Below are 16174 nucleotides of genomic sequence, written 5' to 3'. Positions count from 1 at the left end.
TGTGAAGCAGAAAGTGGTTGCTCACGGTGATGAACCCACACAGAGAATGATCACCCACGTCTGCAGGTTTTTAGCTAATTGTTTTGGTCCACTACCTGCCCAGCACCAAATGAGAGACAGAAAAAAAAGAACCTGGCCGGGTGAAGAAAGTGGAACATGTAGCCAAAAGTTAAAGAGGCAGATATTTTTTCTGAGGAGTTAGTGGACATTATGCTGGCACCAGTATAGATAGGCCTCAAAGTGGGCTTGAGCACCTGCAGTTTGTGCCCTTTTTCTATCTAAATAAATAGATAAATTCCTGTTTGTGCACAGCCTGCCCTGCCGAACTGGTGTATTGATTGAATCAAAATATCAGGTCAGGAGATTGGTGCTCCCTCCCTCCTGTTTCCTGCCGTAGCGGCGACCACTGTGTGGCCATCAAGCCTTTCTATGGTGAAGAACGCACGCACGTGAAATGGCACGCATACTGTATGCATGCATAGGCACACACTTGATCAGAGGTGGTGACGGTAACATTTATGTGGACAATAAGCCACAAGATGAGATGAGATTTATGCCTGATCAGAGGTGTTTTCAGTTAGAAGAGCAGCGCACAGCCGCTTTGTCTTATTTCGCACGTAGATTTTTCTTGAAATATTATGACTTTATTCTTATTAAAGTACGACTATATTATTGTAATTTTATGACTTTTTTCTTGAAATATTAGAACTTTCTCCTTGATGTAGGATATGTTTTGAATGTGCAGAAAGTTTTGAACATGAGCAGAAATCTTGCTGAAACACACATGAACTATGATGATAATATTGGTTGAAATGTTTGCTGTAAGAACACATCACTTTTTGTTTTAGAGGAAGAAAAGATTATTGGATTTTCATATAAAAATATGAAGAAATTGATTCTTTGTTAAAAAAAAAAAAAAAAATGCATATATTGTTTAATTTGAGCACACTATGACCGGGGATGTGATATAAAATTGTTTAAAAAAAATCATCTCAACTTTAATGAGGTTACTCCCCCAAACAAAAGACAGAAAAGTGGAGAGAGTAAATCATGCCTACATGTGTGTTGACTCAGCAGGGATAACCTTAAATGAGAAAAGTTGATCTACAGTGCAATAAATATTTAAAAACAATACAGAATGACTGTGAGCCTTACGGCATTATATTCCATTATATTTTGAATTGTCACCGGGCGTCTGAATTTTGTGTTTTCCTTTAAATAAAGACATTTCCACCATGAATTGATGCAAAAAAAAAACACAAATTTGTGAATAAAAATTCAGCAGAATAATATGTGTCCCCTCAATGTTGAAATTAATGCTACACCCTTGTTCATGCATTTGTTTTAGATTATTTTTAATACCCACCTTGTTGCAAAATGAGTCATTCCAGGCATACATTTATTTCATTATTTGCAAAAAAACGCTTTTTATGAATTTGGGCCCCTGCTCCTCTAACATTCTCCGCACGTCCCAGACATTACGTCAGCGTATACAACTGGCACCGTGTTAAATACAGCGTGTCCAACAGTGTAATAAATCGCTCACAACTTACAGCCCAAATTCATCACAAGGATCTATGAAAAATAGTCCCTTTGTCTTAATTCGGATGGACCTACGTGTTAAAAGGTTTCAACTTGAATTGTTATTATTACTTACACTTATTAATTTGCCCCTGCCTTCTCCCTATATTCCAGCAGCATTGCAGGTTTAACACTGTTTCAGTGTCCTCATCTGGCCTTGCAGCCTCTTGTAACACTGCTCTCACAGCACTCACACTCCACCACCAGCACACCGTCTGAAGACACTCCAACAGGTACGCACACAGAGGGATGCCAAAGTGTGGGTGTAAAGTGTGGCAAACACAAAGTTAGTACAGATACTAAATGTGTTTACATGGGGAAAAAAAAAAAGAAAAAAGAAGTGTGACCGCCTGAAACTGGTCCTCATGCACAATTTACTGTGTGTCTGTTTGCAGACATATTTTTTGCGATGGCGAACATAACACGGCAGCCGAGGCTCGAGGAAGAAACAAAGACGAGGGGGCACACGGGGGAAAGAAAGATGGGCTACAAGCTTTCTATGCAGCGTTTCATTGCTGCTGATAATATATAAATGCATGCACACATGGATGCTGCTCGTAAATGAATAAACACATACATCAATTTCAAAATCCAACACATTTGAATTTCAAATGCAGCTGCGCCTTTTTTTTTTTCCTCTGTCTTTTTTTTTACGATATGTCTCATTTCTCTTGTGGAGATATAAAAGGAGAGGGCTGAGAGGAAAAATTAGAGGGGTGGGAGAGAACAAATGCTGTATGGAATTTGAGATTATGTATTTGGTTTGTGTGTTTACCTCCTGTTTAAATCAAACGCGTGGGGGCCGTGTAGCCCTGGGCTCGTTGCTGGTGACAGTTTCAGTGCTTCTAGACTTCTCTCCTCCCCCTTTTTTCAACGACAGTCCTGAATTGAGAAGCGGGGTGGAACGAGGTGTGGGCCTCTGGCGGAGGGTGAATTAAATAGTCACTCTCTCTCCCTCTCTCCCTCTCTCTCTCTCTCTCTCTCTTGCACTTTCTCTTTTTTTTTTCAGTGGCGTTTAAAATCAATTCATTCAGTGGACTGCTGACACAGCCCGGCCCAGAGAGCCCAGGATTTATGGCTCCCTCTAATGGGCATGCTCTGAACCAAAGCCCTGCCGTCAGCACAATCCTGCCAGCCACCCGTCCGCCCCACTCCCTCACTCCATCTAGCTTTTAAAGACGCAGGCACCCCTCCTCTTTCTCCCTCTGCTCCTCCTCCTCCTCCTCCTCCTCCCTTTTCTCCTCATCACCCCCGAGTTGGTGGTGGCACAGGGGAAACACTCAAGGCCCCAAAAAATGTGGAGGATTTTCACTCACATAACACGACAAAAAAGGGACTACTTGACAGATGTCATCTTCAATTGTTAACGTTGTTGGTGTTAAATGCTTTCTCTTAGTGCCGTAACAGTGACTGATATCTGGGGAATTTCTCTGGCCTCGTCCACAGTGGTGCTTTCCCAGAGCGGTGACTAATACCTCTCCATCTATTCTAATAGATATCTATGCACTATTTCATAACAGCATAGCATTTTATTTAGGAAGAACAGAAACTATATGACACTGTCAAATCTCAAGTGTTAAATATTTCCTCGTGTTGTATCACTGAAATCTGGGCAAAGATGTTCTTACAGCAGTGCTTCAGAACTGTGCATAATATCTCACTAGAGGATTTTGTTTTTTCCAGGAGGTATAGAGGAACTGTCTCCGCCTACGTCAAGTTCAAACTCAAATTTAATGTATTTTTTTAGTATTAATATTTGTGCTGTTTACCATAACAGCATTTATTTAGTGAGAACATCAACTATGTGACACTGTCAAATTCAGCTTGAAGCTAATGTTAAATATTTTCTCATGTTGTTATCACTGAAGATTTTCTCACAGTGGTGCTTCTCAGCAGAGGATTTTGTTTTTTTCCAGGAGGTATAGAAGAACTATCTCCGCCTACGTCGAGTTCAAACTCAAATTTAATGTATTTTTTTACTGTTGTGGGCAGACATTTGGTGCTAAATGTTTCCTTATGATTATTAAACACCAGGCCAACAAGTGGTGCTTCCCAGAGCAGTATATAATATCTCTATCCATTACCTTGTCTGACTACTGGAGCTTCCTAAGGTCTTGGGAGTGTATATATATTCATATATTCATAACCGAGTCTAGTGTCACAGGATCTGAAACAATTTATGGCACGAGAACGTGATTGAAAACACTCGCCTATGAACCCAGCCAGTGTAAAGACATATAAAAAGGATCATGGCCTGAGTTGCGATGTCAACATGGAGTCACTGCTGTGCGACACTTTGAGCGAGTTAGCGAGCCTCTCCGTCTGAGCGTGAGTGTGTTTCCTGGATTGTATTTGTGTCTGTGACAGCGTCTGTGTACACTCAGGAAAATACGCTACGCTGCTGTTGACCCTGTTATACCCTCAGGCAACCCGGCAATTTGCAGACAAGTACGGACCTTTACTTCAGCCCCAGAGCCTCTAACGCACATCCTTATCCATATTCCAGCTCTGCTCTGCAGCTTGTCAAGGCGTTACGGGCCCTGAATTAGCCTCCCATTACAGCAAAGGCTCCAGCTCCCCCTAAAGTTAACCATAACTGACCATTTGGCGTGGCTTCATTATAAAGCCATGCATGTAAAATCAAGTCATGGTCCCCGGCCGTCACATCCAATTTCAAAATACAACCCCCAACCCCCCCAGTATCTCCATCTTTCTCTCTTACTTAAGTTCAACCTTCTCCTTGTTTCATAAAATATGATCTGATTAAAATAGATTACACACCTTGTTAGCAGAGCGTTTCATATTTGATACAGTGGTGCTTTAAGACGGGCAACCTCCTTCATGATTCAAAGCGATTGTGGCCTTGTTCTCTGGCCTATTTGTTTAATAAGCTCTGCTACATCAGTGGGCCTTTTAAGTGAACACACTCCCCCGCAGCAAAGGCAAAGATCAATACCCATACCTGTAAAAAAAATAAATAAATGATAAATATAAAAAAACAGGAATCACGGCCAAGGATTTTCTCCTTCTAAGGAATAAGAGGCGAGCTAATCAGTAACAATCCCACCGTATGAGAGGGAATCCAAAACAGGAAGCAGCTTTTATGTGCTGACCTGTAGGGAGAGCTACAGGTCAGCTGTGAAATATTCAGCACCGATTAGTCCGCCACAGCTTAAACTAAAGCTTTTCCAATGTCTCGATCATGAGAGACTACGTTATGCAAATGGGATATTATAAACAGAAAGAAGAAAGTCTTGGAGGGTAAATGAATTCATTATAATCCTCACCTCATCTGCTGACTGATGAGAGACTTCTCTTGTAATCGCTGATGGGGGGAAAACCTTCTACTGTACTGAGGGAGCTCGGATGTGGGAATAATACTGGGTCATATTGCCTTAAAATGAAAATAATACTCCCCCATTTACCATGAACAAAAGTCCATGTGAGAGGGTAAAATGTAATACTGTGCTTGAGGAATGTAATTATCATTTAGCGAGTCCGTGAGCTGTGTTTGACAGGGCCTGAACTGCGTGAAAAACTCATTTTCATTTTTCTTATTATATCATGATTATATAAACATTCTTAACCAGTGGCCACAGCGGCAGCAAATTATTGCAAATTAGCCCCATATTGCCAGTTTTTAGCAGAGGCAAATGAACAAGCACTAGAACTCCAGTGTTTATTCCATAAATCAGCCGAATGCTGCACCTGTTGAGAATGTAAATAGCTGAGGCTATTTGATTAAACTCTTACATCAAAACATTTGAAGTGCTCTCTTTTTTTGGGTTGTTTATCCTCCTGTTTTCTTCTCGGCGTTAACTTCGTTCTCTCTCCTCCTACACCCACTGCAAGTGCAGTTTCAATGGGCGGTGACGGGGGAGACATAACACCCACCAGCTATACGTGGGGGCACGGGAGGTCCATCATTACCAAGCCACAGTGGTGATCACGGCAATAATATAGAACTATAACCGAGCAATTAGACTAATGGAAAACGTCCCTATTTCTCCCGGTGTGCTGCAGCTAGATGCGCCGCGTGCCCCGCGGGCCCCCCCTGGAGATGAGGCTGGAGATGTGAAGTGGAGAGGAGGTAATGGCGGAGGCCCATTGATCCTCACTGCCACCTGCTATATGGCTCCGCGGAGGATGGGCGGGGAGGCAGAGGGCTCCATCTGGGGAGAGATCACGCCGGCTCCTGGGCTCTCAGGCATATGGATAAGAGTCTTTCTCTAGTCTTCCGCTACTTAACCAGCACACATTAGCACAATATGGCCGAATAGGGGAGAGTAAGGCGTGCATACATACAGGCTTTTATTACAGTAAGGGTGCATCCACGGCGAGAGGGCGTGAAGCCGTTTTCCTCAAACTCTGGGGCGCTTGGCTTCTCGTGTGAGGCCAGGTGAGAACAGAAAAACGCTCAAATAGGCCATACTGAAAGTGTGAGTTTCGCTAACAAATGTGTGGGAGTGGAGATGTAATCATGTATAGAAAACAATGGCAAAAAGCAGAATATCCTTCCAAGAACAGCTTGTTCATACGCCCCAAATCATCTGACAATTACACTCAACGTGTGAATTATAGCCGTGAGGAGCAAAGGCTGAAGTAGCGTGACGTTGGATTGGTGGATAGACGGTTTGTCAAAGGGTGTGACTTTAGAGAGGAACTTAATAGACCATTTTTTCTGTTAGTAGACATGTGGACATATTTTTTTGGGCGGAGCATAGGTGGAGGCAGAATAATTGTCTGAGCATGTTAGGTTACGCCGACTAGCAAGTTTTTTTGGCTGGCTTTTTTAACAAGAAAATACAAATTTCTCTGAAAACCAGGGTTGGAAATTAGCCTCAGTCATCAGCCAAATGCTGGAAAAATATGCAATTGGCTACTAGATTTGTTTCACTCACCAGCCAAAAAAAACAATGGTAATCTATAGAGTGGCTGGTAGATTAGATTAGATACCAGCCACAGTGGCTGGTGGACAAAAAAGTTCATTTCAGACACTGCTGAACACAGTCACTCGATCTCCCGGAACCACAAGTGTTAGTATTAAAACGGACTTAGCAAGATGACATTTTCAATGTGTCAGCCAACTACTCTGAGGTGATTCTGGTTCGCCTCCAGTCTTTCCTTTGTTTTGCCTCCAGCTAACACTGTGACGTAACCATGACATCGGCACTAAAATAGTCTATACCAGGCTGAAACGCAGCTTTTCACTGTCCTGCCTGGTTGAAGGTTTCAAGTGTGTTGCACCCAACATAACTGCTGGGTGTTTGCTCTGTTGCACCTGAAACCACACCCAACAGTGACATCACAGTCTACTGGCACACCCTGAAGTACACCTCTACATCACTGCAGCACTGGTGAGAAGTTAAACCAATGGAGGTCAGCAAAAACAAGAGTTACTCTTCATTATGGGAGATCACCATTCACTTCCTGTTTACTACTTACACCAAACATGAGTTTCTTTTTATCATCTTTCTTTAACCTTAAAAAAGCAGTTTCTTTAACCCAAACTATGACCTTTCCCTACCTCTAACTGAGTTTTTTTTTATGCTTAAACCTAATCAAACTTTAACTATAGTGGTTGGAAATCAGAATAAGCTAAGATATAGGTTACGAGTCATTTTGGAAGACAATTAAAAACAACAAATTTGATGGACTTGATGTCAAAAACATATGGATTAATGAGTGAGTAGAAGGACACGGATAGGAACATCACAGGAAATACATAAAGCATAGACAACTTCACACGTTCAAAATCCAAAAATCAGTATTTCTCTTTCCTGGAAAGGCCATAGATAAATTATCTCGAGATAGATGTAATTTAATGGTGTTTAATGTTTAATTTAAGGTGTAAATTTTGCCAACACCTGATTGGACATATGTCTTTTGTCTTTTTTTGATTTTCAAACTGGAAAATCATGTTGGCTGCTCTGGAACCATTAAACTTCTTACAGACGATGCACCAAAATGTTTTTGAGTGAACTTAAGGAGAAAAGAGGCCATGCACTCATAGGCGCAGTTTGAACTTTAAGGTTGGGGGTTCAAAATAAATTTAGAGGGAATGTAATGTGTACAATGCAGAGAGGTCTAATGCATTGGGATGTGTGTATAGCTTACATATTACACCCTCCAAACAGAATGTAACGCAAGCAAGCGTCAGTGACATAATCAGTTTGATTGCGTTGTTTTCTATTAAAATGTCCTACCTGTCTGCAAACAACTAAGCGCTGCGCAGCGTGATGTTTTGAGCTCAACTTTTGTTATTCCTTATTCCAACGGATGAGAAAGGGCTGATTGGTGAAGTTGAAATGAGGAGTTATCTGTACGATACCTACAAAAACCTAAATAAGGTGACCGCTGGCTGGAGGGAGATCACCAAGAAATCGCCTGGAAGTTTACTCAGGATACTGTTTGTCAATGTCATTTTCACAAAATATCGCAGTATAAAACCTGTATTTTCTGTTTAAAAAACACAAACGTTGGAAGATAGCAAGAACTACTCGCCCATCCTTTAAGTGGTTACGTCTTTAGTCTGATCTTTACCGCAGAGCTGATAGGTACGTGGTTTGTTTACATTTAACGATGTGTGGTCAGAGAGCGTCCGATATTATTAGGCTATACGTAAATAAAAATACCACAAATCTATCTTCTTATCTTGTTGGTTTGTTATTTTATTCTGTCAATAAGAAGAATCATTACAATAATTGATTTGTTCTGCGTTATTATAAAAGATATAGATGCATTTCTAGGGGGTTCAGTGAACCCTCTGAACAAACCCAAACTGCGCCTGTGCATGCAGTTGCAGATCATGCTTCATTGTATATATCTAAACCTGGTTTTTCATAGTTGTTAATGAGCTTTGGGAGTTTTCGAGAAGCAGGGAGTTGCAAAAATATCTAATGGATTCTCAACTAGATATTTTCAAATGTAATATTTTGATTCCTGGCTTGCCTTTCGGGAACAACCCAAAGAAACTTTTCCACCATGGTTCAGTCCAAAGAAAACAAACCTGAAGAAGGAGTGTGGTTGTAACTTAACACACAGACAGAAAGGACCAACAGTGGACAACACACAGACATGAGGGGCTAAAGGGGGTTTTGTTGAGAGACTGACCTGCCCAGCTGGGGGTCTCCATGTACAGGTGAAGCCGGTCGGCTGAAGCTGGGTCACTCGACTCGCTGCTGCTGCCACAGGTGCTGCTGAACCCTGCAGAAAGAGACAAGGATAAAGCTCCTATTAAAATACAGACTGCAGTAGAAAGAGGAAAAGAATATGTTTGTGAATGAGTTAGTTATACAGCTGATACAATAACAACTGTCAGATCATTTAACCACTGGCAGAAAGCACTGAATTCATTCACTCAAGAACAACTTTTAGATACTTTATCAGTGGTTGGAAGAAGTATTCAGATCCTTTACTGCAGTAAAAGTATTAATACTGTGAAAATGCTCCACTACAAGTAAAAGTCCCACGATCAAATCCTTATTTAGGTTTCCAGCTGATCCGAGAGGCTTTTTAAAGAGTTTAGGAACGGGATGAAAAAGTGTAATCTGAAAAGTAACTAAAGCTGTGAGACAAATGTGGTGGAGTAAAACGTACAATATTTCCCTCTGAGATGTAGTCGAGTAGAAGTATAAAGTAACAGGAAAAGGAAATACTATATTCCACCACTGGACATTGGATATTCAACACTGAATATCATAGATATTATTTACTTTTCAGATGAAACTTTCATACAAAACATATGGTCATTTAAGGGAATATGACGCCTTGTTACAGATTAAACTATCCAACTTGATAAAGTAGAGATCAGTAAGTCAAGTCTGATCAGCAACAACATTAGAATACTGCTTGCTCATTAATACAATTGCACCATTAACTAGGGATATCGATACATGAGTGTTGCAATATTAAGTTTTGCAATACTGTATCGATTCTCCAAAACACTATCGATTTTTAATTAACCTCTTAAAAATCTGACGGCCCGCTGGCGGACCCAGCCATATTCTGTCTTTCGGAGGTTGTAGCGGGCTAGAGTAAAGATACTGGCATCATATGAAACTACAAAAACTTAAGAATCCATTGATACCAACCATTCATTCATATTGGCTTGTCGTGAAGGAGGCTAAATAACGCTCCAAAGTTATGCTAAATTTTAGCGAGCAAAAGCTGTCATGGCCATTTTCACAGTGGTACCTTGACCTCTGACCTCAAGATATGTGAATGAAAATGGGTTCTATGTGTACCCACGAGTCTCCCCGTTACAGACATGCCCACTTTATGACAATCACATCACTTTGGGGCAAAAACCATGTTGTTTTTTGCGTGCAGTACACATGCATTATTTTCCCCTATTCTAACATGGTGTATTTGCATATTTCTGCGCACTGGGGTCCTAAACAGTCTTGAATTACATAAATTGGGTATAAATGTAAAGCTGCGACTCTTGTGGATCCAATGAGTCTAATTATATTAATGTGTAATGATGTTAGTCCCCATAGTAGCCATTTCACATGGTGACATTTTTTTTTTACTCAGATTTTATACATATGGTAGTGTGTTCATTATTCTATAACAGTTTTCCTAAAATTAGATTTGAAAAAAAACAACAAAAAAAACACAATATATAGCCTTGCATACAGTATCTCAATATATCAACTGAATCAATACCCCTGTATCATGATACGCATTGTATCGCATTTCTTGCCAGTGCACAACCCTACCATTAACCCCATCAAATATCATTAATGCAACATAATGTAAAGTGGCGATTACACATGATGCACTTTTACTTTTGGAAAACATCCATCCTGCTGATAACACTGTGATTGTCAGAATCTGCTAGCAATTAAGTATTTATATATTGTGGAATTTCAAGTTTTATTAAATATAGTTTAACGTTTTAGAGCTTTTATTTGCCTACTTTCCTAGAGTTAGATGATCAATATAAATCTCATACTGTATCTGGTGTTTCAGTATGTCACTGAAGTCAAGATGTGGTTAACCTAGCTTAGAATAAAGACTGGAAGCAAGGGGGGAATCAGCCAGCGTGGCTCTGTCAAAGGTTAACAAATACACCTACCAACACCTCGAAAGTTCACCAATAAACATGATGCATGTCATTTGTTTCATCCGACATGTAAAACAACAGTTTATCATTTCACCCAACACTTGTTTATCCATTCGCTGTCTCCAGCTAGCACGGGCTGCCAGATATACAGTTGGTGAGTGCAAGTTTTTGTTTTGGTCTCAATGGTACAAAACCTGGCAACCTCACTACAACGACAAGACTCTCGGCTGCTGTTCACTTAGAAACATGTATAGTGAAATATTCCTTTAAGTCATGGATCTAAACGTCTTTTTCTACCGTTATAGCGATGTAAAAAGTAATGATGGAAGTGTTTGTTGTAATTCCGTTTGGTACATCAGGTTTGATTTCATTGTCAACACATTTAGACAGGTGCTATTGCATTTAAGTAATAACATTATCTGGCAGTGATTTTATTATTTTGGTCAGAGTGACTAATTGAGTGCATGATTGTGTCTGAATGTGTATTTGCATCAATGTCCACAAACATTTAACGCCGCGAGTGAACATTACAGCCCACGTATACGTCTGTTACACGGCCCATATGCACAAACAGCAGCGTGCTCCTGCCTCGGTGTGCGACTGCTCCCATGCAGCGGGTGCTTTTTTCTGCTGACTTGTGTATCTTCGCAGGCCTCGGGGTTGGCTGGTGCCCAGAAGCCCAGCCGGTGAACCGCAGAGAAAGCGCATTGATTTCGTCCCAGCAGAAATCCCTTCTCCCGGTGCCCGCCTTCCTACCCCGCCCTGCACCTGATTAAGCATTTGCAGGGAGCCATGCCAACACAATTTGTCATTTATCAAAAGTAATTAAAAGCAATTTCTTTTCTCTTGTTGATTGGGAATTGACTAATTGTTGAGTCTGTGAAAACGGGGGAATAAATAAAACAGGGAAGGATGAATTTTACATAAACTCAGAGGGAAACATAAATGCTGTAAAATGAGGGCCAGACATCTGGCTCTGTGATTTCTCTCTACATGATTACGACTGCAAAACCGAAACAGTTGTTTAGCACATTCTGATATACAACCCATAGGCAGTAAATAATATATTAGAAACAGCGTATTGACTAGCCGACTTAAAAGGCTGTTTTCACTTCATGTTGTGTGAACACGAGAGTGGGAGGAAAAATACAAACACTGGTTGGTTACTTGTTAAGAGAAAATGAAAGAAACGCTGCTCCCACTTGTGCCAAAGGAGATATTTGAGCCGGTAAATACCAACGTTTCAGTCTGAGAGAACAAAGGTACAGAGACGAGAGGCAGAGGAGCTGAAGCCATCCTGCTGCAGAGGTTACAGTACGTCTATCCAATGAAACCAAGCAATACCGTTTCAACATTATCGGTAACAACCTCTGAATGCACCATTACCTTCTATAAGGGCAGAATGAAATGTCAGAATTGATTCGAGAGGGGAGGGTTGAGATATAAGTGGGCAGCTACGGTGGCCATTTTGTTTCAGTGGCCCTTTATTTGGTGTCCCTGGATCATTAGCAGACGGCGGGAAAAAAAAAAAAAAAAGAGCTGGAAGAACATGAAGGAGGAGTGGGCGGCCGTCACGCGTGTCTCCGGTGACAGCATGTGAAAGGAAAACGGAAAAAGAAACCACACACACACACACAAAAAGGCAGAAATCAAAGAAAAAAAAGGAGGTACGCGGAAACGCCAGAGGAGTCGTTTAAATTTCCCACCACTTTGTAAATAACTTTAGCTGCACAAATACCTGGCTTTGCTCTGAGCGCATAAAAAAAAAAAATGTTTCTCGCCAACAATTTATTCTCTGCCAACAAATGGAGCCGTTGCTTCAATGAGACGATTTGAATATCCCTTTGAAGGCTGCAGATGGACAAGCAATACTATCATTGCCTGGGAACACAGAAATAATTGGGCAACAGTGGGAGAAGCCTACATTCACGTCTCTGCTGAGACAGAGCCCTGCTTGGAATATCTAATTGAACCTCTCACTCTCCTGCCTTTTGTTTACATTCCCATTCATCATAAAAAAACTCAATTACTTATGTTCCCTAACATGTATGGTTATTAATGTTCTAATTATGCTTCTCCCCTCTAATCTTTCGCCTTGCAATTTGGGTGATATATGTCTGAACAACACGCCGAGTCCCCTGGAAGTGAAAGCCTGAATTAGGAATCTATGTGCAATAACACACCTTCTCCTGGGAGCCATCTGACGAAGAGAGAAAGCTTGTCATAGTTTGTCTATACATGGGGATTTATTCCAGCTCAGTGAGCATGTGTTATTATATACCGTCTTTTGTTCGACATGCATTTCGAAGCAAGAAAGTTGACTAATCAGCTCTCACTAGCAGCAGAACAGATGTAGCTGGGGAAGCTGACAAGAACAACCGAGTAAAAAAAAAAAGAGAACGGCCAAAAAACAAGGCAAACTACCTCTGGCCAGCTCTTCTTATTCTTCTTGTGAAAGGCTATAGGTATGACAGCTTTAGAGGTATGAAATAATGTCGGTGAGAGCCTTGAGGAGCCCCTGCAGAGAGGCTGAGAGGGTCCTGTACTGCCTCAAGCAATGAGTGTTCTTCAAGGCTTTTCCTCAGAGCACTTTTACAAGAGCACAAATTAGGTGTAAGGAATGCCTGTGTCGGCGGGCGCACCCAGCCAGCACACAGAGAGAGGAGGGAAAAAAAAAAACAAAAAAAAAAAGGGGGCAGAAACTTGGATGACAGTGAAGAAACGGAGGGCGTCATAAAGTGCGGAAAATAAGCTCTCACTTTCAAACGTTTACGGCGGCTCAAATATCTGATGATACCTTTCATAGCTTTTAATCTTTAATGTGAAAAATTAATCATCCCATTCATTATTTTAATAGCTGTCATTTTTCTCTCCCCAAAGTGATGATTTATAACCATTAAGCCCCGCGTAGGCTTGTGTGAGAGGGATTTATCGTAATGTTTGCACCAGGTAGCCTCCAACCATATTTCATTACTCTGACAAGCCATTAAAATGCCCTGATGATTAAACAACAGCTCTGAGGTCAGTGTGTATGGCTGTTTCTTTACCCATGCCGGAGCGAGCGGCGCAGCCACGCAGGCGGGGACCCGTAGCCTAACAAAGCCCTTTTCCCCCCACCGGTTCCCTCCAGACTGGAGATCGCAGTTATAGATCTCTATCTGTTGTTGCTGCGCGAGGGCGACAGGGGCGGATGAGAATAATGTACATGCACAGCAGCTACAATGAAGTAAAGTTAAGAATGAGGCTATTATGCCTTTTTTTCCCTCAGAGGTTTGACACCGTGATAACTGTGCACTTAAAGGAAAAACTCTACCCTCAGACGCTCTTATATCCATCCATCTGTGGTGTTCACTATGGAGTTATTTTGTGCTCATGTATTGCCATTTATCCCTCTGGTGTACCCACTTGTCTCGTCTACTTCTATTTCAGTTATTGATTTCCTACAATGCTAACAAGCAGTGGTGTGTTGAGCATATCTGAGGTAGAGGGGCAGCACATTCACAGGCTGCCCCCCAAAGACCCACCTCTACTTTTTTGGCTATCAAAATAATGGGCAAAAACCTGTTGCTTAAAAGAGTAACCACACTTTTCATTTAATAGACATTTTGACAGTCGGATCTTTGTGCAGTCAAAATGTTTATAAATGGGCACCAAACCCAAATATTAAGAAGTTGAAAGGCCCTGTGATGACTCCGTGTATATATGTACTACTTTTATTCAATAGAAATATTTGTAAAAATGCACTTAAGATGTCTCAACTCAATACTACACACCAAGGATTTGAGTATGCAGCGCACACTAAAGGCCTTTACACAACGGCAGCGATTTTTTCGTGTGATTAATTCGCACATCAAAATATTTTTTGAGCTGTTCTTTTTGTCATGAGTACTGTCACATAGAACATGAATATCACGCGCCAAAAAAACGGCATACTTTTTTTCGTAACAAGGTTGATTTTTCACCGTGAATAAAGGCATCGACCAATCACGTTGTGCGGAACGAGTTGAGTTGCGCCTAGAACACAGAGACTGCGTAGTCTGAACCAAGACGGCAAATGTTTTTTACTTCTTTCAATGTTGACAAAGGCAGCGCAGACCATATCCATTTCTGTTCTTACCTTTCACAATAAAAGCCCTAGTCATATAATATTCGCAGGCAAGCTTTTCGCATTTCATTGTTGTTTATTCGTCACGCCCCCTGTGTGGCCTTAAAAGTGACTAAATTCCCTACATTCTAAGATGCCAGTGTGCGGACTAAAAATGCTGGAACTCTAAGTAGGCTGGTGTACATTGATGTCCCACAATGCAATGCACGTTTGGGAAAAAAATGCGTATGGTGATGCGACAGCTAAAAAAGTTTATATCATTTTTGACAAACTAATTGCCTCCTCTTTGTGAAGTTTAGTAGGCGATGTCATTCCAATGTCAAAGTTTGATTGTTCTGTTTGTGTACATATTGCATCATTTGTTGTTAATAAAAAACGGGGATGTACATTGATTTTGTATACGAAGTACAAAAGAGAACACTAATGATATACATAGTGTATGCTCATAAAACCAAACTGCATTGACAAATACCTTTCGAGTATTTTTTCCCTGATTACATTTGTTTTTGACGTATCAAAATATACGTTTCTAATCATGGTCCATGTAGGGCGGAGGTTGGGGTGGATGGAAGGGTCAAACAAACACAGGACTTTCCCCCAGCACACCGCTGTGTTCCCGTGTGAAACCAAAAATCAACGTTGACTTGTTTTAATTTACGTCTTTAACTTCAATACCATATCAAACATACTAGTTTAAAGCCAAATCATGCTATATTTAGTAAACCTATCCAAGTGGTGTTGTTGCGTTTTCACCCACTTTTTTTAAAACTGTGTCCGTAAACCAGGAGCAAATATGTTTCCCTCGAAAGTAATGGTGAATGCAGAGTTTATTTGTATGGAAATGTAACTTTGTAGGAGACGGTGTTGGTGTGCTATCAGTGTGTTGTATTGAATTTGGACACTATTTTTTAATGCTGATATGTATTCTGGTCAATTAAATCGTTGCTGTCGTGTATTTCTGTTCAACGCCAGTGTAACATGGCAGTTGTAGAAATAAAGGCATTACTGTTTCATTCTGAGGGACTAATACCAAAACCTGACATTTCACTTTGATGTTTTGGACAATTGGAGTGGAAAATGTTTATTTCATCAAACCCATTGTTTTGTTCAGAAATGTGACATTACTGCGTTTGGCCAGTTATCTAACGGAATAAGGATGATACACGGAAAAACAACAAACAAGGATGGCCAGAAACACAAGGCACACTGTCAAAATATTGTTTTAAATATTGGATTTTTATGTATAAAGGGGAATAGTTGGACATTTTTTGTTTTGAAATAGACAGATGTTGCCTGAGAAGTAGCAGGAGAAACAGCAGCCTGCGACGACACAAAATGGATTCCCATTCGATCCCAGCAGAGGAAGCTGATTGAACAGCAGGCCGGGGAGCTGGGGGAGGATTTAACTCCCCTGCATG

The 16174-nt window shown here is 40.9% G+C and overlaps 1 protein-coding gene across 9 annotated transcripts in view; it reads right to left on the bottom strand.

The window, feature by feature from the left end:
• The window catches only part of LOC119501436 (RNA binding protein fox-1 homolog 3-like), a 466701-nt gene that overhangs the window by 218434 nt on the left and 232093 nt on the right, over positions 1 to 16174 (bottom strand). For all 9 annotated transcript variants that reach the window (XM_037791780.1, XM_037791782.1, XM_037791781.1 and 6 more), the window contains one exon: positions 8695 to 8787. In XM_037791780.1, coding sequence (XP_037647708.1) covers positions 8695 to 8716 — 22 coding nt within the window. In that variant the 5' untranslated portion in view covers positions 8717 to 8787. The remainder of the gene's footprint in view (positions 1 to 8694; positions 8788 to 16174) is intronic.

Source organism: Sebastes umbrosus, chromosome 14 (assembly GCF_015220745.1).
Source record: "Sebastes umbrosus isolate fSebUmb1 chromosome 14, fSebUmb1.pri, whole genome shotgun sequence".
In the NCBI taxonomy this organism is placed as follows: domain Eukaryota; kingdom Metazoa; phylum Chordata; class Actinopteri; order Perciformes; family Sebastidae; genus Sebastes; species Sebastes umbrosus.
The sequence above is the reverse complement of the archived record's forward strand: the minus strand, read 5'-3'. Positions and strand labels throughout refer to the sequence as shown.